The sequence below is a fragment of the Ovis aries genome, chromosome 6 (assembly GCF_016772045.2).
Source record: "Ovis aries strain OAR_USU_Benz2616 breed Rambouillet chromosome 6, ARS-UI_Ramb_v3.0, whole genome shotgun sequence".
Taxonomy (NCBI): domain Eukaryota; kingdom Metazoa; phylum Chordata; class Mammalia; order Artiodactyla; family Bovidae; genus Ovis; species Ovis aries.
The window spans coordinates 97,563,972-97,590,009 of NC_056059.1; the positions used below are offsets into that span (position 1 = coordinate 97,563,972).

At 43.5% G+C, this 26,038-nt stretch overlaps 1 protein-coding gene across 1 annotated transcript in view; it reads right to left on the minus strand.

The window, feature by feature from the left end:
• The window catches only part of RASGEF1B (RasGEF domain family member 1B), a 664,872-nt gene extending 643,429 nt beyond the window's left edge, over positions 1–21,443 (minus strand). Inside the window, exon 1 of the mRNA XM_042251549.2 lies at positions 21,276–21,443. Within this exon, the coding sequence (XP_042107483.1) occupies positions 21,276–21,344 (69 nt within the window). The 5' untranslated portion in view covers positions 21,345–21,443. The remainder of the gene's footprint in view (positions 1–21,275) is intronic.
• Positions 21,444–26,038: the final 4,595 nt, after the last annotated feature.

A 26,038-nucleotide genomic window follows, 5' to 3' on the forward strand; every position in this document is an offset into this window, starting at 1 on the left:
GGGTAATAAACATCTTGCCCTCACGATCTCCACTCCCTCCAATCTCTAGCCAATGCTCTCCACTGGCTAAAGCCAACAATTAGATGCTGAGGCCAAGAGAGTTCTGTGGATGTATTTCATACAGGTTGATTTCCTGGAGTTCACAGTGGGGAAAGATCAAGAAATAAAGGTACAAAGGGAAATAGATCTAATACCATTCTCTTTCCTCTAAGTAGGCTAGATTCTCATGAAGTTACACTAGTCCTACCTTTGCCTGAAGCTTCTTACATGGTATCATGAGTACAAACCACTGTCTAGTGAGTTCACATAATGTGCTGGATCTCTTCCAAATCCTGACAGTGTATTTAATGTTCAGGCAATCTTTATTCTAACACCAAGAGCCTATTAGAACTCTCTAAAGTAGTCATCTGAGGTAATTTTAGATCTCAACAGGTTTTCACAAAGAATGTAAGCAAACCAATTGCTTAAACTGGAAGAAACATCAGTGTTAGTAAAGATTGATTTTCTATATTGCCCCTCTCTAATTAGTTGTTCTGGACATCAATGAGTTGCACCAAAAGAGCCACAACGATTTCTCTGATGATGTAGTTCCAGCAAACTAGAAAGGCTGGAGCACAGCATTATTAACTCTTTGATGGGGTAGGAAAAGCCATGCTGAGCTGTAGACAATATTGAAACGTTCCAGGAGATAGCAGAATAAAAGTGGATAACAGGAGGAGGGACTGCAAAGGGAGGACTTAATTTAAACCTCTGGTCTAGAAAAGACAAAGAGCATATTCATCAGCGTAGAAAGAAAAATATTACTAATTGGATACTTTGCTACCATGTGCTTGGGCCTATACCGAGTATTTTCATGTCATAACTCATAAAACCTACAAGGAAGACCAGTGAGATTTTTTAAGAACACTATACATATGAGGAAAGTAATATGCTGAAGGTACTGCAAAATAAATTAGAAAGTCCAATAAAGAGGCTTGGTTTTAAAAAGGTTTTATGTCTGATGTGACCTCAGACATAATTCCACCTTTTGCCATTTTAAATCATTTCTGGTGTCTTGGCAAGTTGTAAAACACAAATGATAATTTATTTTGCCTATTTATCATTATCAATCTAGAAAAACAGATTCTCTTCTGAAATCAACTCCTTTTGGAAAAGATTTTAAATCGTTGCCACAGCACTTGGAAGCATTCTTGGGAAAGAACCTGTGAAATCTTGTCTCTAGAATAGGCATGGTGGTTTCCTACCAGACCTCAGCTCAGAACTGTCCCGTGTTTTTGCACTCAGAGATCAAATCTCTTCAAGTAAACTTGAGGAAGAGCTTATGCGTTTTTCCTTTTGTAATTGTTACAGCACCAAGCACGTGAATAGGGCATATAATTGGGATTAAATAAATACTTGTTCAATGAGTAATCAGCATAGCACAGTACGTGATGGGCAAGAAACTTCAGAAAGAAAAGTAAACATTAGTTTATTTACCCAGAAAAAAATTTTTAAAAACCAATCTTTGATTATCACTAGAATATGGCATCTAATACAGTTTTCATATACCAGGAACAAAGTGTATATAGAAGGTACCTTCTCTTGGGCATTTCCCGTTCCCATCACGTGTCCATTCAATGTCCACCTCACTTTCAAAAATTAGCCGGAGAAGAATCAGGCTAAAATGTAAATCAAGCCCAACCATGAGGTGGAAATTTTTTTTTAAATAAGCAGCAGAAGAAAGGTAACACCTAACACCTAACATTAATTATGCACCAGGCATAGTGCTTAACACTTTATATCTATTTTCTCATTTAATCCTCATGGTAATCACCATCCTCAGTTTACGGATAATGAGACCCTGAAGCTTAGAGAAGTAACTTGCCTATGTTCACATAATAATAACTGATGAGAGACAGAGTAGAGATTAGGCTTAAACTCTAGAAGAAAATCATTAAAAAGCAGACTTTGGTACCAATAAAGCTTCAGGGAGTGGGAAGGGTCACGCCTTTGCATTGGTGATGGAGTCATTATAGGGAAAACTAATATATCTGAGACTTGGTTGCTTCCTAACACTAGTTGGGGCGGGGGGGGCGGGGGGGGCGGGGAACATCACAGTTAACACCCACCTTTCCCTGGAAAGAGTGGGGGACTAGAGAATGAAGAGAACTAACATATCTGAGACTCAGTTGTCTCCTTATACTGGTGGCAGGGGAGGGGAGGCATCACATTTAACACTCAGCTTGCCCTGGGAAGAACAGGGGAACTTGAAAACACAAGCCAAACTCTCAGCTCTCCTCCTGGCTGTGGTTATCTCGGGATGTCTGCTTTATCTTGATGAGCCTCAGCTTCTGAATCTTTCAATTAGCCCACATCCTATAACTTAGGAAGGGTTTGTCTCGAGACAAAAATTGATTGGTTCTCGACAGGCCTTGGCTTAGGAGCTCTTCATTCAGTGATACAAGGAACTCGAAGAGATGGGGCTGATGGGGCTGGTTAGAGATGGCAGGTGGAATTCATGCTAATTTTGTGGGACAAAGAAGGGATTGGAAAAGATTTTAAAAACAGATCATCAAAGATGGTCCCCTCGCTTTATCCCAGGGATGTAAGGATTCTTTAATCAATGAGATACATCACATTAACAAACTGAAAAATAAAAACCATATGATTATCTCAATAGATATAGAGAAAGTCTTTGACAAAATTCAACATCCATTTATGATTAAAAAAAAAAACCTCCAGAAAGCAGGTATAGAAGGAATATACCTCAACACAATAAAAGCCATATATGATAAACCTACAGCAAACATTATCCTCAATGGTGAAAAATTGAAAGCATTTCCTCTAAAGTCAGGAACAAGACAAGGGTAACTACTCTCACCACTACTATTCAACATAGTTTTGGAAGTTTTAGCCACAGCAATCAGAGAAGAAAAAGAAATAAAAGGAATCCAAATTGGAAAAGAAGAAGTAAAACTCTCACTGTTTGCAGATGGCATGATCCTCTACATAGAAAACCCTAAAGGCTCCACTAGAAAATTATTAGAGCTAATCAGTGAATATAGTAAAGTTGCAGGATATAAGATTAACACACAAAAATCCCTTGCATTCCTATACACTAACAATGAGAGAACAGAAAGAGAAATTAAGGAAATAATTCCATTCACCATTGCAACGAAAAGAATAAAATACTTAGAAATAAATCTACCTAAAGAAACAAAAGACCTAAATATAGAAAACTATAAAACACTGATGAAAGAAATCAAAGATGACACTAATAGATGGAGAAATATACCATGTTCATGGATCAGAAGAATCAATATAGTGAAAATGAGTATGCTACCCAAAGCAATCTATAGATTCAATGCAATCCCTATCAAGTTACCAATGGTATTTTTCACAGAGCTAGAACAAATAATTTCACAATTTGTATGGAAATTCAAAAAAAAACTCAAATAGCCAAAGCAATCTTGAGAAAGAAGAATGGAACTGGAGGAATCAAACTGCCTGACTTCAGGCTCTACTACAAAGCCACAGTCATCAAGACAGTATGGTACTGGCACAAAGACAGAAATATAGATCAATGGAACAAAATAGAAAGCCTAGAGATAAATCCACACACCTATGGACACCTTATGTTTGACAGAAGAGGCAAGAATATACAATGGAGAAAAGACAATCTCTTACAAATGGTGCTGGGAAAACTGGTCAACCACTTGTAAAAGAATGAAACTAGAACACTTTCTAACACCATACACAAAAAATAAACTCAAAATAGATTAAAGATCTAAATGTAAGACCAGAAACTATAAAACTCCTAGAGGAAAACATATGCAAAATACTTTCTGACATTAATCACAGCAGGATCCTCCATGACCCACTTCCCAGAGTAATGGAAATAAAAGCAAAAATAAACAAATGGGACCTAATTAAACTTAAAAGCTTCTGCACAACGAAGGAAACTATAAGCAAGGTGAAAAGACAGACTTCTGAATGGGAGAAAATAATAACCAAGGAAGCAACTGACAAAGAATTAATCTCAAAAATATACAAGCAGCTCCTGCAGCTCAATTCCAGAAAAATAAGTGACCCAATCAAAAAATAGGCCAAAGAACTAAACAGACATTTCTCCAAAGAAGACATACAGATGGCTAACAAACACATGAAAAGATCCTCAATATCACTCATTATCAGAGAAATGCCAATCAAAACCGCAATGAGGTACCATCTCATGTGGGTCAGAATGGCTGCTATCCAAAAGTCTACAAACAATAAATGCTGGAGAGGGTGTGGAGAAAAGGGAACCCTCTTAAACTGTTGGTGTGAATGCAAACTAGTACAGCCACTATGGAGAACAGTGTGGAGATTCCTTAAAAAACTGGAAATAGAATTGCCATACAATCCAGCTATCCCACTGCTGGGCATACACACTGAGGAAACCAGAATTGAAAGAGACACATGTACCCCAATGTTCATCGCAGCACTGTTTATAATAGCCAGGACATGGAAGCAACCTAGATGTCCATCAGCAGATGAATGGATAAGAAAGCTGTGGTACATATACACAATGGAGTATTACTCGGCCATTAAAAAGAATACATTTGAATCAGTTCTAATGAGATGGATGAAACTGGAGCCGATATACAGAGTGAAGTAAGCCAGAAAGAAAAACACCAATACAGTATACTAACACATATATATATGGAATTTAGAAAGATGGTAATGATGACCCTGTATGCGAGACAGCAAAAGAGACACAGATGTAAAGAACAGACTTTTGGACTTGGTGGGAGAAGGCGAGGGTGGGATGATTTGAGAGAATAGCATTGAAACATGTATATTATCATATGTGAAACAGACCACCAGTCCAGGGGGATGATCCTGAGGGATGGGATGGAGAGGTAGGTGGGAGTGGGGTTCAGGATGGGGAACACATGTACACCCATGGCTGATTCATGTCAATGCATAGCGAAAACCACTATAATATTGTAAAGTAATTAGCCTCCAAGTAAAATAAATAAATTAAAAAACAAAAAAAAGATGGTCCCCTCTGTTATCATGTCCATCTGCAAGGCCAGAAAATGGGAAATTTTTCATTTAAATTTTTCATTTAAATAATATTTTACAGTATTTAGGTATATCTTGCAATATTCCAGAGTGTGTTAGTCGCTCAGTCATGTGTTCAACTCATTGCAACACCATGGACTGTAGCCCGTCAGGCTCCTCTATCCATGGAATTTTCCAAGCAAGAATACTGGAGTGGGGTTGCCATTTCCTCCTCCAAGGCATCTTCCCAACTGAAGGATCAAACCTGGGTCTCCTGCATCTTCTGCAGTGTAGGTGAATTGTTTATCACTAAGCCACCTGGGAAGCCAATTTTTTGCACTACTTTATGAGTTTCAAAGACTTTCATATTAATGATTTCAATTGATGGTGTTTCTCTAGTGCTATCTTCTTAATTCTATTGAGGAAGACAAACACAGGAAAAAAAATGAAAAATTATTATGTTGGACAATTTTAAACCCAAGCTGCTTTCCAAAGGTTAATATTTCTCAATTCCTTCTTCCTTCATTTTTCCATCTGTAAATAGAGTAAAAGAACCCCCTACTGTTTCTCCATTTCTAATAAGATTATGTATATGAGGTGTTCTGGTGAATTCTAAACATGATGAAGAACTGTTATTATTATCTATGATCCATCAACTCTGTTAAGTGAGGGCATATTTCTTAGTCATTCTAACAGGGAGCAATTCCAGATCAAAGAAAGAACTCAAGGTAAGCCAAAAGACATGTATTTATCCAGGAAGTATTCATGCAAAAGGGAAGTCCACACAATGAGCTGAGAGAGGGTGTGCATCAGCTAGGAACCCCAGAGGGTCCACCCAGCTGCCTGGATGTCCAAACCTGGCACTGAGCAAATGGACTCCTAAAAATCACAGTAGGCATCGGGGTATTCACTCAGCCATCTGACTCACTCACAGCATCTGGGCACAAGAAAAGTCTATTTCCCAAATCCCTCTTCTCTACCCCCATCTTCCCCAGCCACACGTACAAACAATCTGGACAGTCCATAAGGCAGAGGATAATTTTAGGGGCTTCCCCAGGGCCTGGCTGGATGCTTTCCAATCATTTCTTTCTGGCCTATGAAATCAGATGCACTATTTCTTTATACATGAGAAAAAATGAAATCAGTTTCTATTTGCAGAGTGAGATGAGAAAAAAAATGAAAATTGCACAGTGATGCCACAGATTCTTAGAAACGGCCTCCCTAAGCTAGAGGAGAGGAAGGAGGCAAAAGAGAAACTCTGAAGGAAAGGAAGTTCCATTTGCTAATGCTTGAGAAGTGTACCATGAGCTTGGCCTCACGTGCATAAACACATCTGAGGTTTTAGAGCAAAGCTGGTAATAAAATCAGTGAGATTTCTGGATTTATTTTAACCACTGGCCATGGTGTGGTTCAATCATCATGACCACTCCAGGAGCAACTCACTGTGTGTCTCTGTGTCTTTCTGTTCATGTGTGGCTCTGTTATGTGAGCCTGACCTCTCCCACACCACCCTCCTTTCTCAAATAGACACACAATACATGTTAACACATGAAATTTGGTTAAAATAAACATCAAGAATAAGCTGGTTAGGCTAAAAAAAGAAAAATTGCCTTGGGGGTTAGATTTCACAAAAGGCCTACCCTGGTTCAAGACTGGAATAGGAAAGAAGGAAATTGACTAGATAATAAGGGCCAGTTCTAAGTACCCCAATGTGGTTACAAATGAAGTCTTTGTATCACTCACACCTAAATTTTGCTAGCCACATAACCCTACCCACACATTGAGCACTTCAGGTTCTCTTCCAAGGATCTGATCCTCCTTTGTTATCAGCAGGTGTTCTCTGGGGGAGATGACATCCTATAAACTCTTGAACCAGTCCAGGCAGCCACTGGACCTTGCTGGCTCCAGGCTGCCTGTATGTCTGGACCACTCCTGCTCGAAACTACTCACTGCGCCCTTGCCAGACCCACAGTGCTCCCCCTGCGTTGAACAGGCTCCCCTGTCTGAGTTCTACTCTCTGAAATGGCCCCATAGCAAGGTTATTTGAGTCATCATGTGTCAAGCTCTTTTTTGCTGGCACAAGGTAGCTAGATTCAGGGGACAAAAAAAGTTGGAACCACTGTCTGTCTCTTCCATCTATGGTCCTATATCCTCACACCCTATTTCCGAGTCTGCTCCAGCAGTCCCACCTTGCAGTTTTCCTTCTTTCACTGATATCTGCGTTCCTCCTCCCATGCTGATAGAATTTCATTCATAAATCTAGTTCAAGTTTACTTCTCAAAAAGTGCCTTCTTCCTCAGTTTGACTCAGTTGAACTGAGATGGACGAACTTAGAGCCGGTTATACAAAGTAAAGTAAATCAGAAAGAGAAAAGCAAATAGTGTATATTAACCCACACGTGTGGAATCTAGAAAACTGGTACTGACGAACCAATTTGCAGGGCAGGAATAGAGATGCTAATGTAGCAAATGAACTTCTGGACATAGTGCAGGAAGCTGAGGGTGGGACTGAAATACATACACAGTCAGTTCAGTCACTCAGTCGTGTCCAACTCTTTGCAACCCCATGAATCACAGCACGCCAGGCCTCCCTGTCCGTCACCAACTCCCGGAGTTCACTCAGACTCACGTCCATCGAGTCCGTGATGCCATCCAGCCATCTCATCCTCGGTCGTCCCCTTCTCCTCCTGCCCCCAATCCCTCCCAGCATCAGAGTCTTTCCCAACAAGTCAACTCTTCGCATGAGGTGGCCAAAGTACTGGAGTTTCAGCTTTAGCATCAGTCCTTCCAAAAGAACACCCAGGGCTGATCTCCTTTAGAATGGACTTGATGGCTCTCCTTGCAGTCCAAGGGACTCTCAAGAGTCCTCTCCAACACCACAGTTCAAAAGCATCAATTCTTCGGTGCTCAGCTTTCTTCACAGTCCAACTCTCACATCCATACATGACCACAGGAAAAACCATAGCCTTGACTAGACGGACCTTTGTTGGCAAAGAAATGCATACACTTCCATGTACAAAACAGAGGGCTAGTGGGAACCTGCTGCACAGCACAGGGAGCTCAGCTCGGTGCTCTGTGATGACCTAGAGGGGCGGAATGGGAGGGTGGGAGGCTCTAGAGTGAGTTCAGTTCAGTTCAGTTGTGCCCAACTCTTTGTGACCCCATGGAGACTGCAGCACACCAGGCTTTCCTATCCATCACCAACTCCTGGAGTCCACCCAAACTCATGTCCATCGAGTTGGTGATGCCATCCAACCATCTCATCCTCTGTCATCCCCTTCTCCTCCTGCCTTCAATCTTTCCAGCATCAGGGTCTTTTCCAATGAGTCAGTTCTTTGCATCAGGTGGCCAAAATATCAGAGTTTCAGCTTCAGCATCAGTCCAATATTGTAAAGCACAGTATTTTTTAAAAAGTGCATTATTCCTGAAGTAAATCTCTGCATACAGAGATTCCAGGGGTTATTACACAAGCGTTAAAGCTCTAGTTCTAAATTATGACTGCTTCATATTCTTTCTCTACCTTTCAAACAGAAACATTTCTATTCTTTGCCATTCATACCATCCCTAACAGTACACTTCCCAGCAGGTTCCTACATGCCCAGGACACCAAATAGTTACCTTATATTTCCGTCCTCTTTGTACAGTACCGGTGATGGCAATTCATGTTTGTAGAATGTTTGATCAGAGAAGGCAATGGCACCCCACTCCAGTACTCTTGCCTGGAACATCCCATGGACAGAGGAGCCTAGTAGGCTGCAGTCCATGGGGTTGCGAAGAGTCGGACACGACTGAGCGACTTTACTTTCACTTTTCATTTTCATGCACTGGAGAAGGAAATGGCAACCCACTCCAGTGTTCTTGCCTGGAGAATCCCAGGGACGGGGGAGCCTGGTGGGCTGCCGTCTATGGGTTCACACAGAGTTGGACACGACTGAAGTGACTTAGCAGAATGCTTGATATTTTATAAGGATTTTCACATTTATTACACCAGAGCCTCACATCATTTCTGTGAATAATGCAAATTGAATACTGATACCTGCATTTCAGAGCTATGAAAACTGACACTCAGAGAGGTAAGGAGATTTCCCCCAATTGCATTGAGCCAGTGTGGAGACAAGCCAGGTTCAGAATTCAGATCTTAAAACTCTGGGTGCAGGTTCTTTGCAATTCATAAGGCTGCTACTCTTTACTTTTCAGCCCCATGCGCCTCTCTGTAGGTACCCCCACTTTTCTTTCAACCAAATTCAGATAATCTCCATGAAATTAAATTCCCATGCTTTCAGATCATCCAACAGAGTTTTCCAGGGAAGCAGGGCATCATTACTCCCTCTGTCCCACTGGAAATATGATAAGGAAGCCCACTGAGTAAGTGTCCTTTGGAGTAAATTAACTTTGGAATAATCCAACCTGACTTTAAGCCAGAATTCTCCACTAACAGCATGGAACACAAAAGTCTGATGAATAAAAACTTGACTTATGGCACGAATTTGCTTCACTTGACCTATTTTGAGGATACATGTTTCGCAAACCAACTGAAAAACAAAAAATACCCTGTGTTTAATTATATTGCAATCTATGGTTGAATTTCATTTAAATGACATGTATAACTGGTACATTTTTCAAGAATCGCTTCTGTCACAGTTGCATATAAAAGTATATTGTCACCATTTGTACAACAGCAGCCTAAGTTAGAATTAACACACGTCCCATAGATTGAGGACAAGTCACTAAAGGACAATGGCTGTCACATTTCCATTAACTACAATTAAATGTATCCAGAAATAAACTGGTACCCAGATTTTGATAAAGCAGCATAATGTTTTCAACATTGATCAGCACTGATTGAGCACCTATGTTGCACTCAGCACTGTGGAGAATTCATACAAGCATACCAGCTGAGCTATTTAAAATCCTAAAAGATGAGGCTCCTAAAGTGTTGGACTCAATATGCCAGAAAATTTGGAAAACTTAGCAGTGGCCACAGAACTAGAAAAGATAAGTTCTCATTCCAATCTCAAAGAATGGCAGTGCCAAAGAATGTTCAAACTACCATGCAAGTGTATTCATTTCTCACACTAGTAAGGTTTTGCTCAAAATCCTTCAAGCTAGGCTTCAACAGTTCGTGAACTGAAAAATTTCAGTTGTACAATCTGGATTTAGAAAAGGCAGAGGAGCCAGAGGTCAAATTGCTAACATCCATTGGATCATAGAGAACATAAGAGAATTCCAGGAAAACACCCACTTCTACTTCATTGACTACACTAAAGCCTATAACTATGTGAATCACAACAAACTGTGGAAAAATTTTACAGAGATGGTAATATCAGACCACCTTACCTGCCTCCTGAGAAACCTGTATGCAGGACAAGAGGCAACAGTTAGAACTACACATGGAACAATCAACTGGTTCAAAATTGGAAAAGGTGTACATCAAGGCTGTATATTATCACCCTGCTTATTTAACTTACATGCAGACTGCGTCATGAGAAACACTGGGCTGGATGAAGCACAAACTGGAATCAAGATTGCTGGGAGAAATATCAATCACCTCAGATAGGCAGATGAACACCACCCTTATGGCAGAAGGTGAAGAACTAAAGAGCCTCTTGATGAACATAAGAAAGGAGAGTGAAAAAGCTGGCTTGAAACTTAACATTCAGAAAACTAAGATAATGGCATCCGGTCTCATCACTTCATGGCAAATAGAAGGGGAAAAGTGGAAGCAGTGACAGATTTTCTTTTCTGGGGTTCCAAAATCACTGCTGACAATGCCTGCAGCCATGAAATTAAAAGACAACTGCTCCTTGGAAGGAAAGCAATGACAAACCTAGACACCATATTAAAAGGCAAAGACATCATTTTGCCAACAAAGGTCCTTCTAGTCAAAGCTATGGTTTTCCAGTAGCCATGTATGGATGTGAGAGTTGGACTATAAAGAAGACCGAGTGCTGAAGAACTGACGCTTTTGAATTGTGGTGTTGGAGAAGACTCTTGAGAGTCCCTTGGCTGGCAAGGAGATCCAACTGGTCCATCCTAAAAGAAATCAACACTGAACATTCATTAGTAGAACTGATGCTACTGGTAGCTGAAACTCTAATACTTGGGCCACCTGATGTGAAGAGGTGACTCATTGGAAAAGACCCTGATGCTGGGAAAGATTGAGGGCAGGAGGAGAAGGGGACAAGAGAGGATGAGACAGTTGAATGGCATCACCGACTCCATGGACATGAGTTTGAGCAAACTCTGGGAGACAGGGAAGGACAGGGACGCCTGGCATGCTGTAGTCCATGGGGTTGCAAAAAGTCAGACACAACTTAGCAACTGAACAACAGCAACAACAATAAGATATTATTTGTAAGGTTAGTCAAAGAAGATGGAATACTCAGGGTATGGAGATCAAGGTGAAAATACATGTTATAGTAAGTACTATTACCAGATACTATGCTAAGTATTTTATTTGAATTATTTAACTCTCATAATAGTGCAATAAGATAGCCACTATTATTATTTTAATTTTACAGGAAATAAACATGAGACACAAGGAGGTCATTTACTTAATCAAGGTCACATACACAATATTACTCAGTCATAAAAAAGAATGAAAATGTCATTTACAACAAAATAGCTGGACCTAGAGATTATCATACTAAGTAGGTCAGAGAAAGACAAATATCATAAGATACTGCATATATGGGGAATCTAAAATAATGATACAAATGAATTAATTTACGAAATCAAAATAGATTCACAGACATAGAAAACAAACTTATGGTTACCAAAGGGGAAAGGAGTGGAGGGATATATTAGGAGTTTGGGATTAAAATATTAGACTGTTGCTGTTGTTCTTTAGTCTCAAAGTCATGTCCAACTCTTTGGGATCCCATGAACTGTAGCCTGCCAGGCTCCTCTATCCATGGGATTTCCCAGGCAAGAATATTGGAGTGGGTTGCCATTTCCTAATCCAGGGGATCTTGCTGACCCAGGGATTGAACCCGCATCTCCTGCACATCTCTTGTGTTGCAGGCAGACTCTTTACTGCTGAGGCACTGGGGAAGCCCAAAACATAGACTACTGTATAGAACATAGGCAACCACCATGGACCAATGGTGCAGCATTAGAAATGCTGCTCAGTATCATGTAATAACCTGTAATGGAAAAGAATCTTTAAAAATGTGTGTATGTATATATATAATTGAATCACTTTGCTGTACACCTGAAACTACCACAACATTATAAACCAGCTATATTTCAATTTAAAAAAATTTTTAAGGTCACATAGTTAAGTAAGGGAGCCAGGATTGGAAGCCAAGTGTTTGATTTATGAGCACATGTCATCTTAACCTCTTTGCTTTATTTGGGTAAGCCTTCATACTGGGTCTTTATTATGGCTCTGAAGATTAGATAGCATTTAGGTAGGAAGAATGGGAAGAATGAGGATAGGTCATCATATTGCAGGATAGACAAAGAGCATGAACAAATACGCAGGGCAAGGATTTATATCTAACACGTGAGGATCCCTGAAGGAAATCGATGACAAGCACTAAAGCGGGGTATGCAAAGTGAGACACTTAACTGAATACCTTACAAATAACCCAGGTGGAATTTAAAGACTTGACCCTTCGGGAGTAGAAAGCCATATAGACTCGTCTGTAGGAAAGTGATAATGAAGAGGCACTGTGGTGTCCCAGCAGCATATTCAGGAAAAATGGAGAGGAGGGAGACATCAGGGGGGCAAGTCAATTAGTAGCTTATCATGAAATCCCCTACAGACCCCACTAGTCCTCGGTCATAGCACATACTCAATAAATGTTTCAGATCAGTAGATGACGACTAGCAGCAATAAAAAGAATGGTACAAATCCAAGACAAAATCTGCAAGAATCACTGACAATGTTCACGAAGAAAGAAGACAAGAGAGTAAGCAAAGTTGGCACTAAAGTGCTACTCTAGGTGAAAAGAAGACACGGGGAGCTTCGGGGTGATGATGGTGTTGGAAAGGAAAAGTGGGTTTCAGATGGGGAGCAGAGAGAATGATTTGGGCTTGAAAATGCAAACTTTGAAAGGGACATTAGAATACTTTTAATATATTATAGATACTTGGAGAAATAGGCCTAAGTACATTTAAGATTCTCTAAGAATGGGAAGCACAGTCCTTACTCATCACAAAATTCAAATTGAAGTTGTATTTTTATTTACTGGTCACTTCAATAGGCAAATCTAAGTAGGCAGAACTTCCCTAATATAAGCATCACCATTAGATCTATTGTATCTTTTCAAAGATTCACAAAGTAGAAATTCATAATATACAAGAACATCATTATGAATTGAAAAGACCTAAGCAAAAAGAAAAAAAAAATCAAAGGGTTAAGCTCCCACATGCTCCCCATGACATGCAGCCAGCACTGGCGATTTGACAGATGTGAAACACTAGCGTTTCCTTATCAAAATACAAAAAAAGGGGGGAAAATCATGTAACGGTTTCTCAGCAAGAAGCCATTAGACAGATGTAATCATAATGGGACCACATATTCCTATAACTGAACCGCGAGCATTTAGGACCACATGCGGAGTTTAAAAGCAGCCAACACAAAAGGTAAGTAGAGTTGCCTGTGTGTATACAATGGCTCAGATGTGGTAGAGCCATCCAATTGGCCCTCAAACCAACTGAATGGGGAATTTACAAGACAAACTCAGTATCCATTAGCTTAAAATTCAAATGGCCCTCATAGAAAGACCAGCTGTGGCAATGGCAGCTATTATTCTCAAAGTAAACTTCTCCTTTATGATCGTCTACCAACATCCAATCACTGAAGCAATAGCCACACTCGTGCTAGTTATTTGCTTTCAAAACAGCCAGACCACATGGTTCTTCCTTTAGATGCTTGAAGCGGTCAGAAGGACCAAGTGGATGAGAGTATGCAAGATTCATTTAAGCAGACAAAGGACCTCACTGTAGTGGATAAAATCAAGATCTTCCCCAGGCAAATTCGAAGGGGAAAAACGCTGCTTCAAAGTACAACTTTCTTCAAGGGAGAAGGGATGGAGTCAATTAAAATATATAGCCAGAAAGATCCATTAAATGTAGCCTAGGGAGGCCATCCAACCAGTGGAGCGCATTTGTTACTAGTGGATGCAAAAAGAGAAATAAACTGAAATTTGAGTACAGTGTTCAAGATTAAAAACTGTGTCATAAAATATTATCAGGTAATATGTCAAACCTTTTATGCAATTTAGAGGCAGGATAGTCATCAAAAGGCATTTGGTAAGTTAGTTGTTTGAAACTCTGAAAATATCTCCCCCCCCCCGCCAAAAAATAGTGTTATGCATGGTGAATGGCTTCCCAAGACAGGCCACAAAACTCTAATATAATAAGAGTTATAATAATATAACTCTAGTATAATAAGGTGTAAGTAGAGTACTGGGATAATGAAGTAATACAAACTGTTCTGTAAAAATAGAATCTTGCCATCCTACATAGCAGTGATTTTCAAATTATGAGTCACAAATCATGAAATCAATTCAATGCGTCCTTCCCAGTTCAATGCTTAATAGAATGCAATAAATGGAAAGGAAAGGAAAGAACAAAATTGCAAAGATCAAATACATTCCAGCCGTAAGGAGAAGTATTATTCCTGAAACTTAACATCAGTGTTACAGGTATAAATAGCCATGTGCCCTTCAGGATTGTAATGTAAAATATATTTCTGACAGTGACTCACAGTCAAAACAGTTTGAACGTGTCTTAGCAAGGCTTCCACAGGGCATCCAGCACAAAGCTGGCATTTCACAACATTCGGTAAATGAATGAATGAGTGAACTGGTGAGCACATAAAGAATGAACACAGAGCATGCCAGGAATACACCACTCTCAGTCACAGCCCCGGCACTTGCCGTGGAAAGCCTGCTCACTCCAGCATTTCCATACTAGTGAGGCCGTGGGGACGGGCAGCTGCCCTGCTAGAATTCCCTACAGTGACACAGTTGGCCTGGGACATGATCTCTGACACAGAAGGGGCTTTAAAGAGGGAAGCATGGGGAAAAGCTTCCCAGGGTTGAGTGAGATTGGACTCTAGGAGCTGGGTTCTGAGAGGAGGAGGAAGAAGGGAAGCGAGGGTTGCCAGATTTAGCAAATAAAAATAACAAGATGCTGGTTAAATTTGAATTTCAGATAAACAAATAATTTAACGGCAAAGAAAACCATGAACCTTCAAGGTTGAGAGCATCAGACATTTATCTGATGCAAAGCTAGGTGCAAAATCCTCTGTTAGGTCTTGTGGAAGGAAAAAGGACTGAGATGTAAAGGCTCACGAGGTCAGAGACACACAGACTAGAATCTCAGTAATGACCATGTCCTGAGCACCAGTCTAAGTACTGGGTTGTCCAAAAAAGTACATTTGGGTTTTCCATACCATCTAATGGAAAAACCCAAACAAAATTTTTTGTCAACGCAACACTTTTCCAGGCACTAACTCATTTGACCTTCACCACCCTGCAATCAGCAGTCCTATTACTCCCACTGAAGCTAGAAAAGTGAAATGCAGAGGAGTTACAAGAGAAATTCGCTCAAGGCCTCACAGAGGAACAAACATAAGTAACATTCAGGGAGGGCTGGATGTTTTTCAGCAAGTGGATCTGAAGGTGAGATTTGAGCTAAAATCTGAAAAAAGGGGAAATACCAATAACAGAATGTTAGTGGGAGAATATTCCAGGCAGAGGAAGAGCTTGGAGGTGAGAGGATATGGTTAAGAAACGGGAAGAGACCAAAAAGTCGTAAGAACACTGGAAAGAAACAGGAAGAAGATAAGACTGAATATGAAAATTAGGTAGGAACACACTGTTGAGGGGAGCTACATATCCTGCTGAATCTGTGTGCAGAGGTGAAACACCAAAAACTGGGGGTATATAAATGAGTACTGTGGTCAGTTGGGCTATTAAAGAAAATGACTTTGGCAATAGTGCAAGAGACCAAGTGGATAAGACAGAGATCAGAGGCCAGGAAAAGATTTGGGTAACTCAGTGCAGCTGGCTAGCAAAGCATGTGGAATCAGAATCCAGCATTTACCCCCCGGATTAGGCCTGGAGTGGATAAGTGACCTTGGACAATTTGTGTAATGACTCTGAGCCTTGGCATCCTCACTTCTGAAACAGGGAAGACAACATCAGTTCTCTCATAACATCACATGGGAATAAGCCAGGACGACATACAGGAAACACTCCACAAATGGAGGCTATTGGTAAAGGGTCACAGACATGGTACTTGAATCTTCCCTTTAACAATTCTTCTGACTTTAATCAACCTTGGATTGATCATTTCCAGAAGTAAGGTACTCACACCATCCCAACGGTAACACAGTGAGAGAAAGAATAAGAGAGAATGGGATTTGCCTTTCCTACTTCCAAAGACAAAGAGTATATTTAGAAATGAAGCTGATGTAGAAAACAAAAAGTAAAACAAAGCAAAAAACTAAATACCAAGCAACTATAGTCGAGGGAGGGAGGTGAATCTTGAGACCCTCACTCTAACACACATTAATAGAATGATCTTAAGGAAAGAAACTCTCTAAAACTTAATTTTTCCTGTCTGTAAAACATAGTTGTTAACACCAAAATTATGAAGCCAGTGAGAGGACAGCTGATATCATGTATATTATACCCTTAGAACAATGCCTGGCCCAGAGTAGGCAATAAATGATAGTTATTTTGTGTTATGCATAGATTTAAATGAAACTACAGTTACAGTTGTGTGCAGATGTGAGAGTTGGACCATAAAGAAGGCTGAGAATTGTGGTGCTAGAGAATACTCTTGAGAGTCCGTTGGACTGCAAGGAGATCCAACCAGTCCATTCTAAAGAAAATCAACCCTGAATGTTCACTGCAAGGACTGATGCTAAAGCTGAAACTCTAATACTCTGGTCACCTGATGCCAAGAGCCAACTCACTAGGAAAGACCCTGATGCTGGGAAAGATTGAAGGCAGGAGAAGAAGGCGGTGACAGAGGATGAGATGGTTGGATGGCATCACCGACTCAATGGACATGAGTTTGAACAAACTCCGGGAGACGGTGAAGGACAGGGAAGCCTGCGTCCTGCAGTCCAGGGGGTCACAACAAGTTGGACACAACAGCGACTGAACAACGATAGTTGCAGTTAGGCAGTCATACTGGGGGAGACAGAAAACAGAATGTGGAAATAAGTAGAATGCACATGAGCTGTGACAATTCTGGAGAACATCCATGACAGTGGTGGGGAACTGACAGCCCTTTTCTGTAGAGCCAGATGTCTTCTGCCCAATGGATGTGGCCTCTGAAAGGTGCCCCACGAGGTTACACGATGGAGGATGGCAGGATGAAAGATGCAGCTTTGCAGACTGAAGACAGAGGGCTCTGCGGGGAGAAAAGGCAACCGCCTCTGTCTACATGATTCTCCTGCCACTTCCTGTCCTGGAGCCAGACCTCATCACTGACCAGCCCGGAGGCACAAAGAAAGCAAAGCAATACTGGTGGTGGAGGTGGGGACAGTTTCTTAATATGTTAGAGCTTAAAGGGGAAGAAATTGATGCCAGGCCCTGACATCCAGCCATCCAAGCACACAGGACACAGGGAAGTAGAACCTGTTGGGTCTGAAACCACGTACCCATGTGCTTAGATATCAGAACGTTCAGGAAGCCCACTCTTTCTGCAGGACCTCTGCCTTCATGCACTGCAAACCCCACTCCAAACATCTAGCCCAGTGCTCATGGTGCCACCGTGGCTGGAGTGAACTTACGGTCCTTTGCTTTCTTTTTTCCTTGAAATTTTAAAGCTGTTTCTCAAAGACTTGGCTTGTTAACTTAAATACTAAGAAAAAGATGAAACAAAAAGATCACGAAGACATTCTGTTTCAAACATACACCATCTGTCCTGAGCCTCTGAAGATGATGCAGCCAGACACGCACTGGCATTGTTTTTCAACCATAGTGACTTCTGGCTCCCATGTCCTCCACAGCCTGGCACCCGTTCTCCCTGGTCAGCACATGAGAGGGCCTGTCGGGACTCAGTGCTCTTTCAGGTAAATCTCTTCTGCGTAAACCTATTTGTCCTGCGTAGGAAGCAACTAGGACTTCCCTTGTGGCTCAGATGGTAAAGAATCCACCTGCAATGTGGGAGACCTGGGTTCAATCCCTGGGTCAGGAAGATCCCCTGGAGAAGGGAATGGTAACCGACTCCAGTATTCTTGCCTGGAGGATCCATGGACAGAGGAGCCTGGAGGGCTACAGTCTATGGGGGCTCAAAGAGTCAGACATGACTGAGCAATGACACACACACACACACAGGAAGCAACTACATTCCTGGTCAGCACCAAACCAGAATGAAGCCAAAGGCCATGTATCGTGTAAACACCCATCTCTGCTCTTGATTTCCCTGAAACTGAAGGTACCCTCCACAGTTAGGAAGAGAGCGCGTGGTAGAAATGAAAAGCTGCCTAAAATGTTCTCAGATCCTAGCACTCCTTCCACTTTTAGAAAAGGAATATTTAGAAAGATTTAAGAATCTCTTTCGTACAACACTTCTCTCCCTCCCAGACGTCGAGAGCTCTCAACAACTGCCTCTTGGTTTATGACTGAGCGCGTTGAAGGGGTTGCTGCCTGAGAAGAAAGCATCCTTGAAACACATTCCTGACTCAGTTATTCATCTGTCTGAGGGCACAGATTTTCCCCCACAGGGAGGAAACGGATGATCACTTAACTGCTCCAGCAGCACTGATTAAAAGTGACACCTGGGTGAAGTGTTTGGGGTTGATTCAGCCAACACTGCATCCATCGGTTGTAGAAAGGAGAGAGCAGATGCCATGGCAGCTCCTGCCTCTGGGTGCTTAAAAATAACCCAGAGCAAGACACAAGGAGACACCGAGGACAGAGGGAATTCCCTCTCCCTAGAGCTCTTCAAAGACCAAACAGCCACTCATTTTCTTAACTGTCTAAATAGGTCTCTGGGGGCTTCCCTGGAAGAGTCTACCTTCCAAGGCAGGTAGCAAAGAGTCTACCTTCCAAGGCAGGTTTGATCCCTGATCCGGGAAGATCCCACGTGTCATGGAGCAACCAAGCCTACACGCCACAACTATTGATCCTGTGCTCTTGAGCCCAGGAGCTGCAACTACTGAGCCCACGTGCTGCAACTATTGAAGCTCATGTGCCCTGGAGTCTGTGCTCTGCAACAAGAGAAGCCACCACAGTGAGAAGCCCACGCACCACACCTAGAGAGCGGCCCCCACTCACTGCAACTAGAGCAAAAGCTGGAACAGCAATGAAGTCCTAGTGCAGCCAAAAATAAGTAAATAAAAGTATTGAAAATATATATATAGGTCTCTGACTAGTTTCTGAGGCCCCCTCCTCTCAGCCATGATTGAGAGGCAATTATTTTAAGAAATTAAGGTGGGGCATCTACTGGCCTGAAGATAAAACAGGCAGGCATATACCATTAAAAGGCAGCATGTACAACTGAAATTGCTTGGCATGGGTTCTGGTAACTTCAGAACAAAAAACCAAACACAAGTGAAGAGAAATTCAAAGAGAAAAGCCATCTTCAAGAAGTACCTTGGGTGTTCGGAACAACCCTCAAATGATGTCTAACCTTTAGGTCGTGCTAACACGCTAAGTTGCTTCAGTCATATTCGATTCTTTGTGATCTCACAGACTGTAGCCCGCCACGCTCCTCTGTCCATAGGATTCTCTGGGCAAGAATGCTGGAGTGAGTTGCTATTTTCTCCTCCAGGGGATCTCCCCGACCCAGGAATTGAACCCACATCTCTTATATCTCCTGCATTGGCAGGCGGGTTCTTTACCACTAGTGCCACCTGGAAAGCCCTTCCAGAGAAGCAAATGGGCAGAGATGCCTAAGTTCATGTTAGCTGCAGACCTGGAAACCTTGACTTTTCCAGCCTCTTCATTATATCTTAGATTTCAGGCTACCATGTACCCAGGCATTTCAGTCTGGTTTCTCCCCATCTGCTCTTATTTTCTCAGCTCCTCTCCATCACCTACTGTCTGGATCTCCCTGCTTCAAGATGGTTTTGTCATGCGGCAGAGATTCTGGGTTGAACAGTCTGAGCTCCAAAATCAAAGGGATGGGACCACAGGGCCTCAGAAGGTAAGAAGACCTACAGCTGTCAGAGATGAGAAAGACTCAGCGGCAGTCAGGGAGGAGACTCAAGAGTCAGAATCCTGAAGAGGTGGCTTATTGAAGGATGAGTTCCTGCATCCTGAGAAGAGAGACCAAATTCAGCTTCTCTCTGGCCAGTCAGGAAACTGAAGACTGAGGGTGGAGGTACTCCAGAGGCAGCCTGAGGCTGGCAGGAGCCTACGACTGAGTGAGGAGAGCCACACAGGCACGCACAGCAGTGCAGGTTAATCTGGCCACTGCCACCATCCTCTGGTCCAGGCCCAGCAGACAGGCAGTCAGCAGATGGAGTAGACAGAGACAAAGGACACACAGGGTTCTAGAGGTGGGGTTGGGGGAGCTGTGCACAGTGAGACACTGTCCCTACTGAGTGGCCCCCATGGGTTTCCTATACAACAGTCGGTGCCACCCTTTGCCCCAGGCGGAGAAGCCCGCCACCCTCCTCTTACACGCCTCCTTGCAGAGATGCTCACCGCAGCATCACTGCTGCCTCAGACAGGTGGGAGCAATTAGATGTACCTGCCTTCAGCACTGCGATTCGTACACCTGATGTGGCAAGTCCCATTTTTAACCCTTCTCATCCCCAAGGGATCTTACTCCCGAAAGAAGAAAGGAGTTAACTTCAATGGAGTTGGCGCTGTGCGGGAGGGTGGGGGAGGGGAGCGGAGGAGGGCGGCAAGGTGGAAACCTTCCGACCCAGAGATTGCACGTCCTGGTTGGTTTGGGTTTGGGGTTTGAGGTTTTTTCAGATGAAAAGGAAAAAGCAAGAAACAAAGTAGGTAGCAGAGAAGGACTGCAGGACACCCGCTCATTTTCAGACGTTCCTGGCCTTTTAGGGAAAGAGCAACTCACAAAACTCGATTAACAGAAAACGTGTTTGCCTACTAGGGAAGGAAAACAAAATTTTCACCGAGATTCAGAGGAGCTGGATTTCAGGCTCCCTGGGGTCTGGTTTTCCCCCGACCCCCACCCCCAGCCATCCTCGCGCCCCACCCCAGACCTGCAGGTGGAAACCAGCAAGAGAGACGGTCCAGGGCCCTGGCCAGGGGTCGCCGCCCGCGCCGACGGCCGTGCCGCGGGGACACGCCCTCCACCTACCTCAAACATGGGAGAGGCGCCCTTGCTCGGCAACGTGCAGCCCAGGAGCTTGGCGAGAAACTTTGCCATATGAGGCAGGGGCTCTCCCGAGGCGCCGGATCCGTCCTTCCGCTGCGCGGGGGCCCGAGCGCCCGGGTCTCGCCCGCAGCCGGCCGGCCAGCGCGGCCCGGGGCTGGGGGCGGCCCGCGGCGGGGCCGGGCCCGGGGGGAGCGCGCCTGCCGCCCGGCCGCCACCGCCGCCCGGCGTGCGGGGTGCGAGTGCGCGCGGCCGGGTCCGCCCGGGAGCGGGGCGCCGCCGTCTGCGCTAGCCTTTCCCGCTGAATGTCACTCTCGCCCGAGTACCGGGAAGGGCCCCGCCGAGGGCGGGGCGGGAGGGCCAACGCGCCGCAGGACGGGCGCCGCGCGCGGGCAAGGGCACTGGCGGGCAGAGCGCCGAGGCGCGGGCACCGGAGGCCCGGCCCCGGGCGCCGCCGCTCCAGCCACACCGCTTCGGCCACGGCCCAGGCCTGAGGCTGGGCGGGAGAGCGGGAGGCGAGGCCGGGGAGGGTGGGCGGACGGGGCCGGCCGGGGTGACCCACTTCTCCGGTTTCCCCTCTCCACGCCAAGGGAGGTGGGAAAGGCTGCCTCCGGCCGCGGCTGACCCGCCGGGTGACGGCTGCCAGGCGCGCGCTGCCCGCAGGGGCTCCCCCGGCGGCCGGCGCCGGCCCCACCCTCCCTCAGGGAAGGGAAAAGGCTCCCGAAGCCTGGGAGGGGGACTCCCGCTCACGTTCTCCCTGTAACCCCTCATCATGCCTGGGACAGGCACTGCCCCAGAAGGGGAAAGGTGACTTTGCAGGTACAGGGCACAGATAAGGAGCTATCTGTGCACAAATATGCTCCATAATCACAGCCTTGGCTGGGGTGGGGGTGGGGCAGGGGATGGATGGACATGGCCAAAAGGTTGATGCACACAGGTATGGTCCTGTTTTCTTTCCTAACCTGTGAGGCTTGTCTTCTAATAAGGGAGATAATTTTAGGACACGGGAATCTACCTTACATCTTTATTTTGCAGCCAGAAAAGACCCTGATGCTGGGAAAGACTAAAGGCAGGAGAAGAGGGCAACAGAGATGAGATGGTTGGATGGCATCACAGATTCAGTGAACATGAACTTGTACAAACTGGGAGGTGGTGAGGTACAGGGAAGCCTGGTGAGCTCCAGTCCATGGGGTCGCAAAGAGTCCAACAGGACTTGCTGACTGAACAACAACATAGCTATACATCTGGAACTTGAAGTGTGTACATGAGAATAATTCAGAAAGCTTGTTTAAAACCAGAAGTACTGGGCTCCAGCCTCCAGTGTTTCTGATTCAGAGGGTTTGGGGAAACCTCAGGATCTGCTTTTTTATTAAGCATCCAGGAGATTCCGCTGCAGGTGGTAGGTACCCAGGCTGGACTTTGAGAAACACTGCCCTACCTTGTGAAACCCAAAGGTCAGCGCATACAAGAACTGTAATAGCATCCTATTGGTAATAGAGGTTTGTGGCATCACCTAGTTAGTTTTAAATGCAAGGAAACAGAACTAGCAGAGCCTGTGTTACTTCATCAAATCACATTGTCTTAGGAGCACCCTACAAATGCTTGTTGGACACCATGAGTAGAAGATGGATGGCTGGATGGATGGTGATGAATAGCTGGGTCCATTTCCTGATTCTCATTCCAGAATTCTACCTGATACAACAAACTCACTGTAAATTTAGGGAACGGAATATGAAGGAAATGTGTAAATTACTTTGAATATATCAGCTCAGTGCTTCTCAAACTTTTTTCCCTCAAGTTTTTTTGCAGCAAAGAGATCATCAAAAACAAAGTTTCTTTGACATCTCTGGTTTTGTCTTTTGTATCCTAGCTATAAATATTCAGGTTTGGACTTCCCTAGTGGCCCAGTGGTTAAGAATCCACCTGCCAATGCAGGAGACACAGGTTTGATCCCTGCTGTGGGAAGATTACACATGCCACAGGGCAACTAAGCCCGTGCCCCACAACTACTGAAGCCCAAGCTCTAGAGCCCACGAGCTGCAACTACTGAGCCCACACACCACAACTACTGAACCCCGTGTGCTCCACAGCAAAAGAAGCCACCAAAACGAGAAGCCCAGGAACCACAGCTGCTCACTGCAACTAGAGAAAGCCAGTGTGCAGCAACAAAGACCCAGTGCAACCAAAAATAAATAAATAATCATTTTTTAAAACAAATAGGTTGACAGACTCTAATTCCCTGCAGCTATAGGTCTGTAGTCCTTGTTTCCTTGTTAGTTGTCAGCAGAGTGCCCACCCTCCACTCGGAGGGGTTGCCCAGATTCCTTCTCATGTGACGTCTTCCATCTTCTAAACAACAGTCGTCTTGAGTCCTTCTCATGCTTCAGACCGCTCTAACTTCTTTTTCTTCAAACAGCCAGAGAAGACTTTTCATTTTAAAGAGGCTCATGTGATTACACAATTATAATATCCAGGCCCACCTAGATCATCTTCCTGTCCTAAGGTCAACTGATTAGTCAACGTAATCACATCTTCAAAATCCCACATAATGTAACATAATCACAGAAGGAAAACCAGGGGTGAAAGCCATAGAGCTATTTGGAATCCAGCTTACCATGTGATTATTCTGAGGAAAGTACATGTCTGCATTTTAAACACTGAGAACAGTGTCTTATTTTGTGATATGTAAAATAAGAACTCAATATAGGTTAACTGTTATTTTTTTTTCCTGCTCGTAGCACTTCATGTGATTGTCATTACAACTCTGTATTACTTTAAAGGTAAGAAATCAAGAATTAAAAAGGCTGGCCAACACCATACAGCAGGTTCATGGCAGAGATAGGAATTAAACCTACTTCAACTGCCAGTCAGGTCTGTGTTTTTGCTATTACATGATACTACATGACAGAAAGTTGGCAAAGTACAGGTAATGTTCATTTGGGGAGTAGAATTTAAGAAAAAATATGAAATTTAAGGAACAGAAAGAATATTTATAGAGAGTCACTTGCCATATATGAGCAATTTATGGTTTAGGAACAAGGAAGGCTATATTAAATACTAACTGAAATAAGAAAATCTTTAACTGAACTAGTGATTTTTAGTGAATAGAGGCATTTTCTTTTTTATTATTTTTAATTGAAGGATAATTGCTTTACAATGTTGTCTTGGTTTCCACCATACTTAGTCCAACATGACTAAGCCATAGGGATTCATATGTCCCTTCCGGCATGAACTTCCCTCCCACTTCCCACCCCAACCCACCCCTCTAGGCTGTCACAAAGCACCGGGCTGAGCTCCCTTCACTATATAGCAACTTCCCATTAGCTATCTATTTTATACATGGTAATGTATATATTTCAATGCATTCCCTTCTCCAGGGGATCTTCCTGACCCAGGGATCAAACCCAAGTCTCCTACCATCAAACCCAAGGGATCAAACCCAAGTCTTTACCATCTGAGCCCCCTCCCCTTTTTAAAGTATATATTTCAATGCCACTCTCTCAATTCATCCCATCCTCTCCTTTCCCTGCTGTGTCCATGAGTCTATTCTCTATGTCTCAGTTCCTATTCCTGCCCTGCAAATAGGTTCATCAGTACCATTTTTCTAGATTCCATATATATGTGTTAATATATGATACTTGTTTTTCTCTTTCTGACTTACTTCACTCTGTGTAAAACAGGCTCTAGGTTCATCCACCTCCCTAGAATTGTCTCAAATTTGCTCCTTTTTATGGCTGAGTCATATTCCACTGTGTGTGTGTGTGTGTGTGTGTGTGTGTGTATCACAGCTTCTTATTCCATTCCCCTATCTCTGGACATCTAGGTTGCTTCCATGTCCTGCCTATTGTAAATGCTGCTATGAACATTGAGGTACATGTTTTAATTATGGTTTTCTCAGGGCATATGCCCAGTGGTGGGATTTCTGGTCATATGGTAGATTTAGTCCTAGTTTTTTCAAGAAGTCTTCATACTGTTCTCCAGGATGGCTGAATCAGTTTACATTCCCACCAACAGTGCAGTCCAGTGCTCCGTGATGCCTGTAACAATTTACATTCTCTCCACATCCTCTCCAGCATTCATTATTTGTAGATTTTTTGATAATGGCCATTCTGACTGGTATAAGGTAGAGGCATTTTCTTGTAATGATAGTCATCTTAAGGGGCTGTACACTCACACTTGTGATCTAGACTCATTCCTTTGATGAGCTCTTCATATCCCTGCTGCCTCCCCTCTGCCATCCCACATCATATAGTGTCAAGAAAAACATTCCTGAAGGGCAGGCACCCACTGACTCTGCCTTGATGGGAAGAGCATTGCCCACACCATCTCCAAGCCTGCCCAGGTCTGAATCACTACTACATCTATCTCTTGCTGTCTCCCTTGATAGTAGAGCAACAACGGAGACCCCAGATGGATGTACGAGTGGAGGGATAGATGAATGGACAGATAGAGACAAAGAGAGACAGTCTTCTCATCCCTGGTCCTCCCTCATTTAGGACCTTGACCACAGTATTATTCACTAGGATTATTCATAATATATGACCCAGCATTTCTTTTTTTATAATATAATTTAGATTTTTGACATAATTTTATTTATTTTTGGCTGCACTGGGTCTTGGTTGCTGTGCATGGGCTTTCTCTAGTGCAGTGAGCAGGGGCTACTCAGTTGCGATGTAAGGGCCTCTCACTCAGTGGCTTCTCCTGCTGCAGAGCATGGGCTTTAGGGCACATGGGCTTCAGTAGTTGTG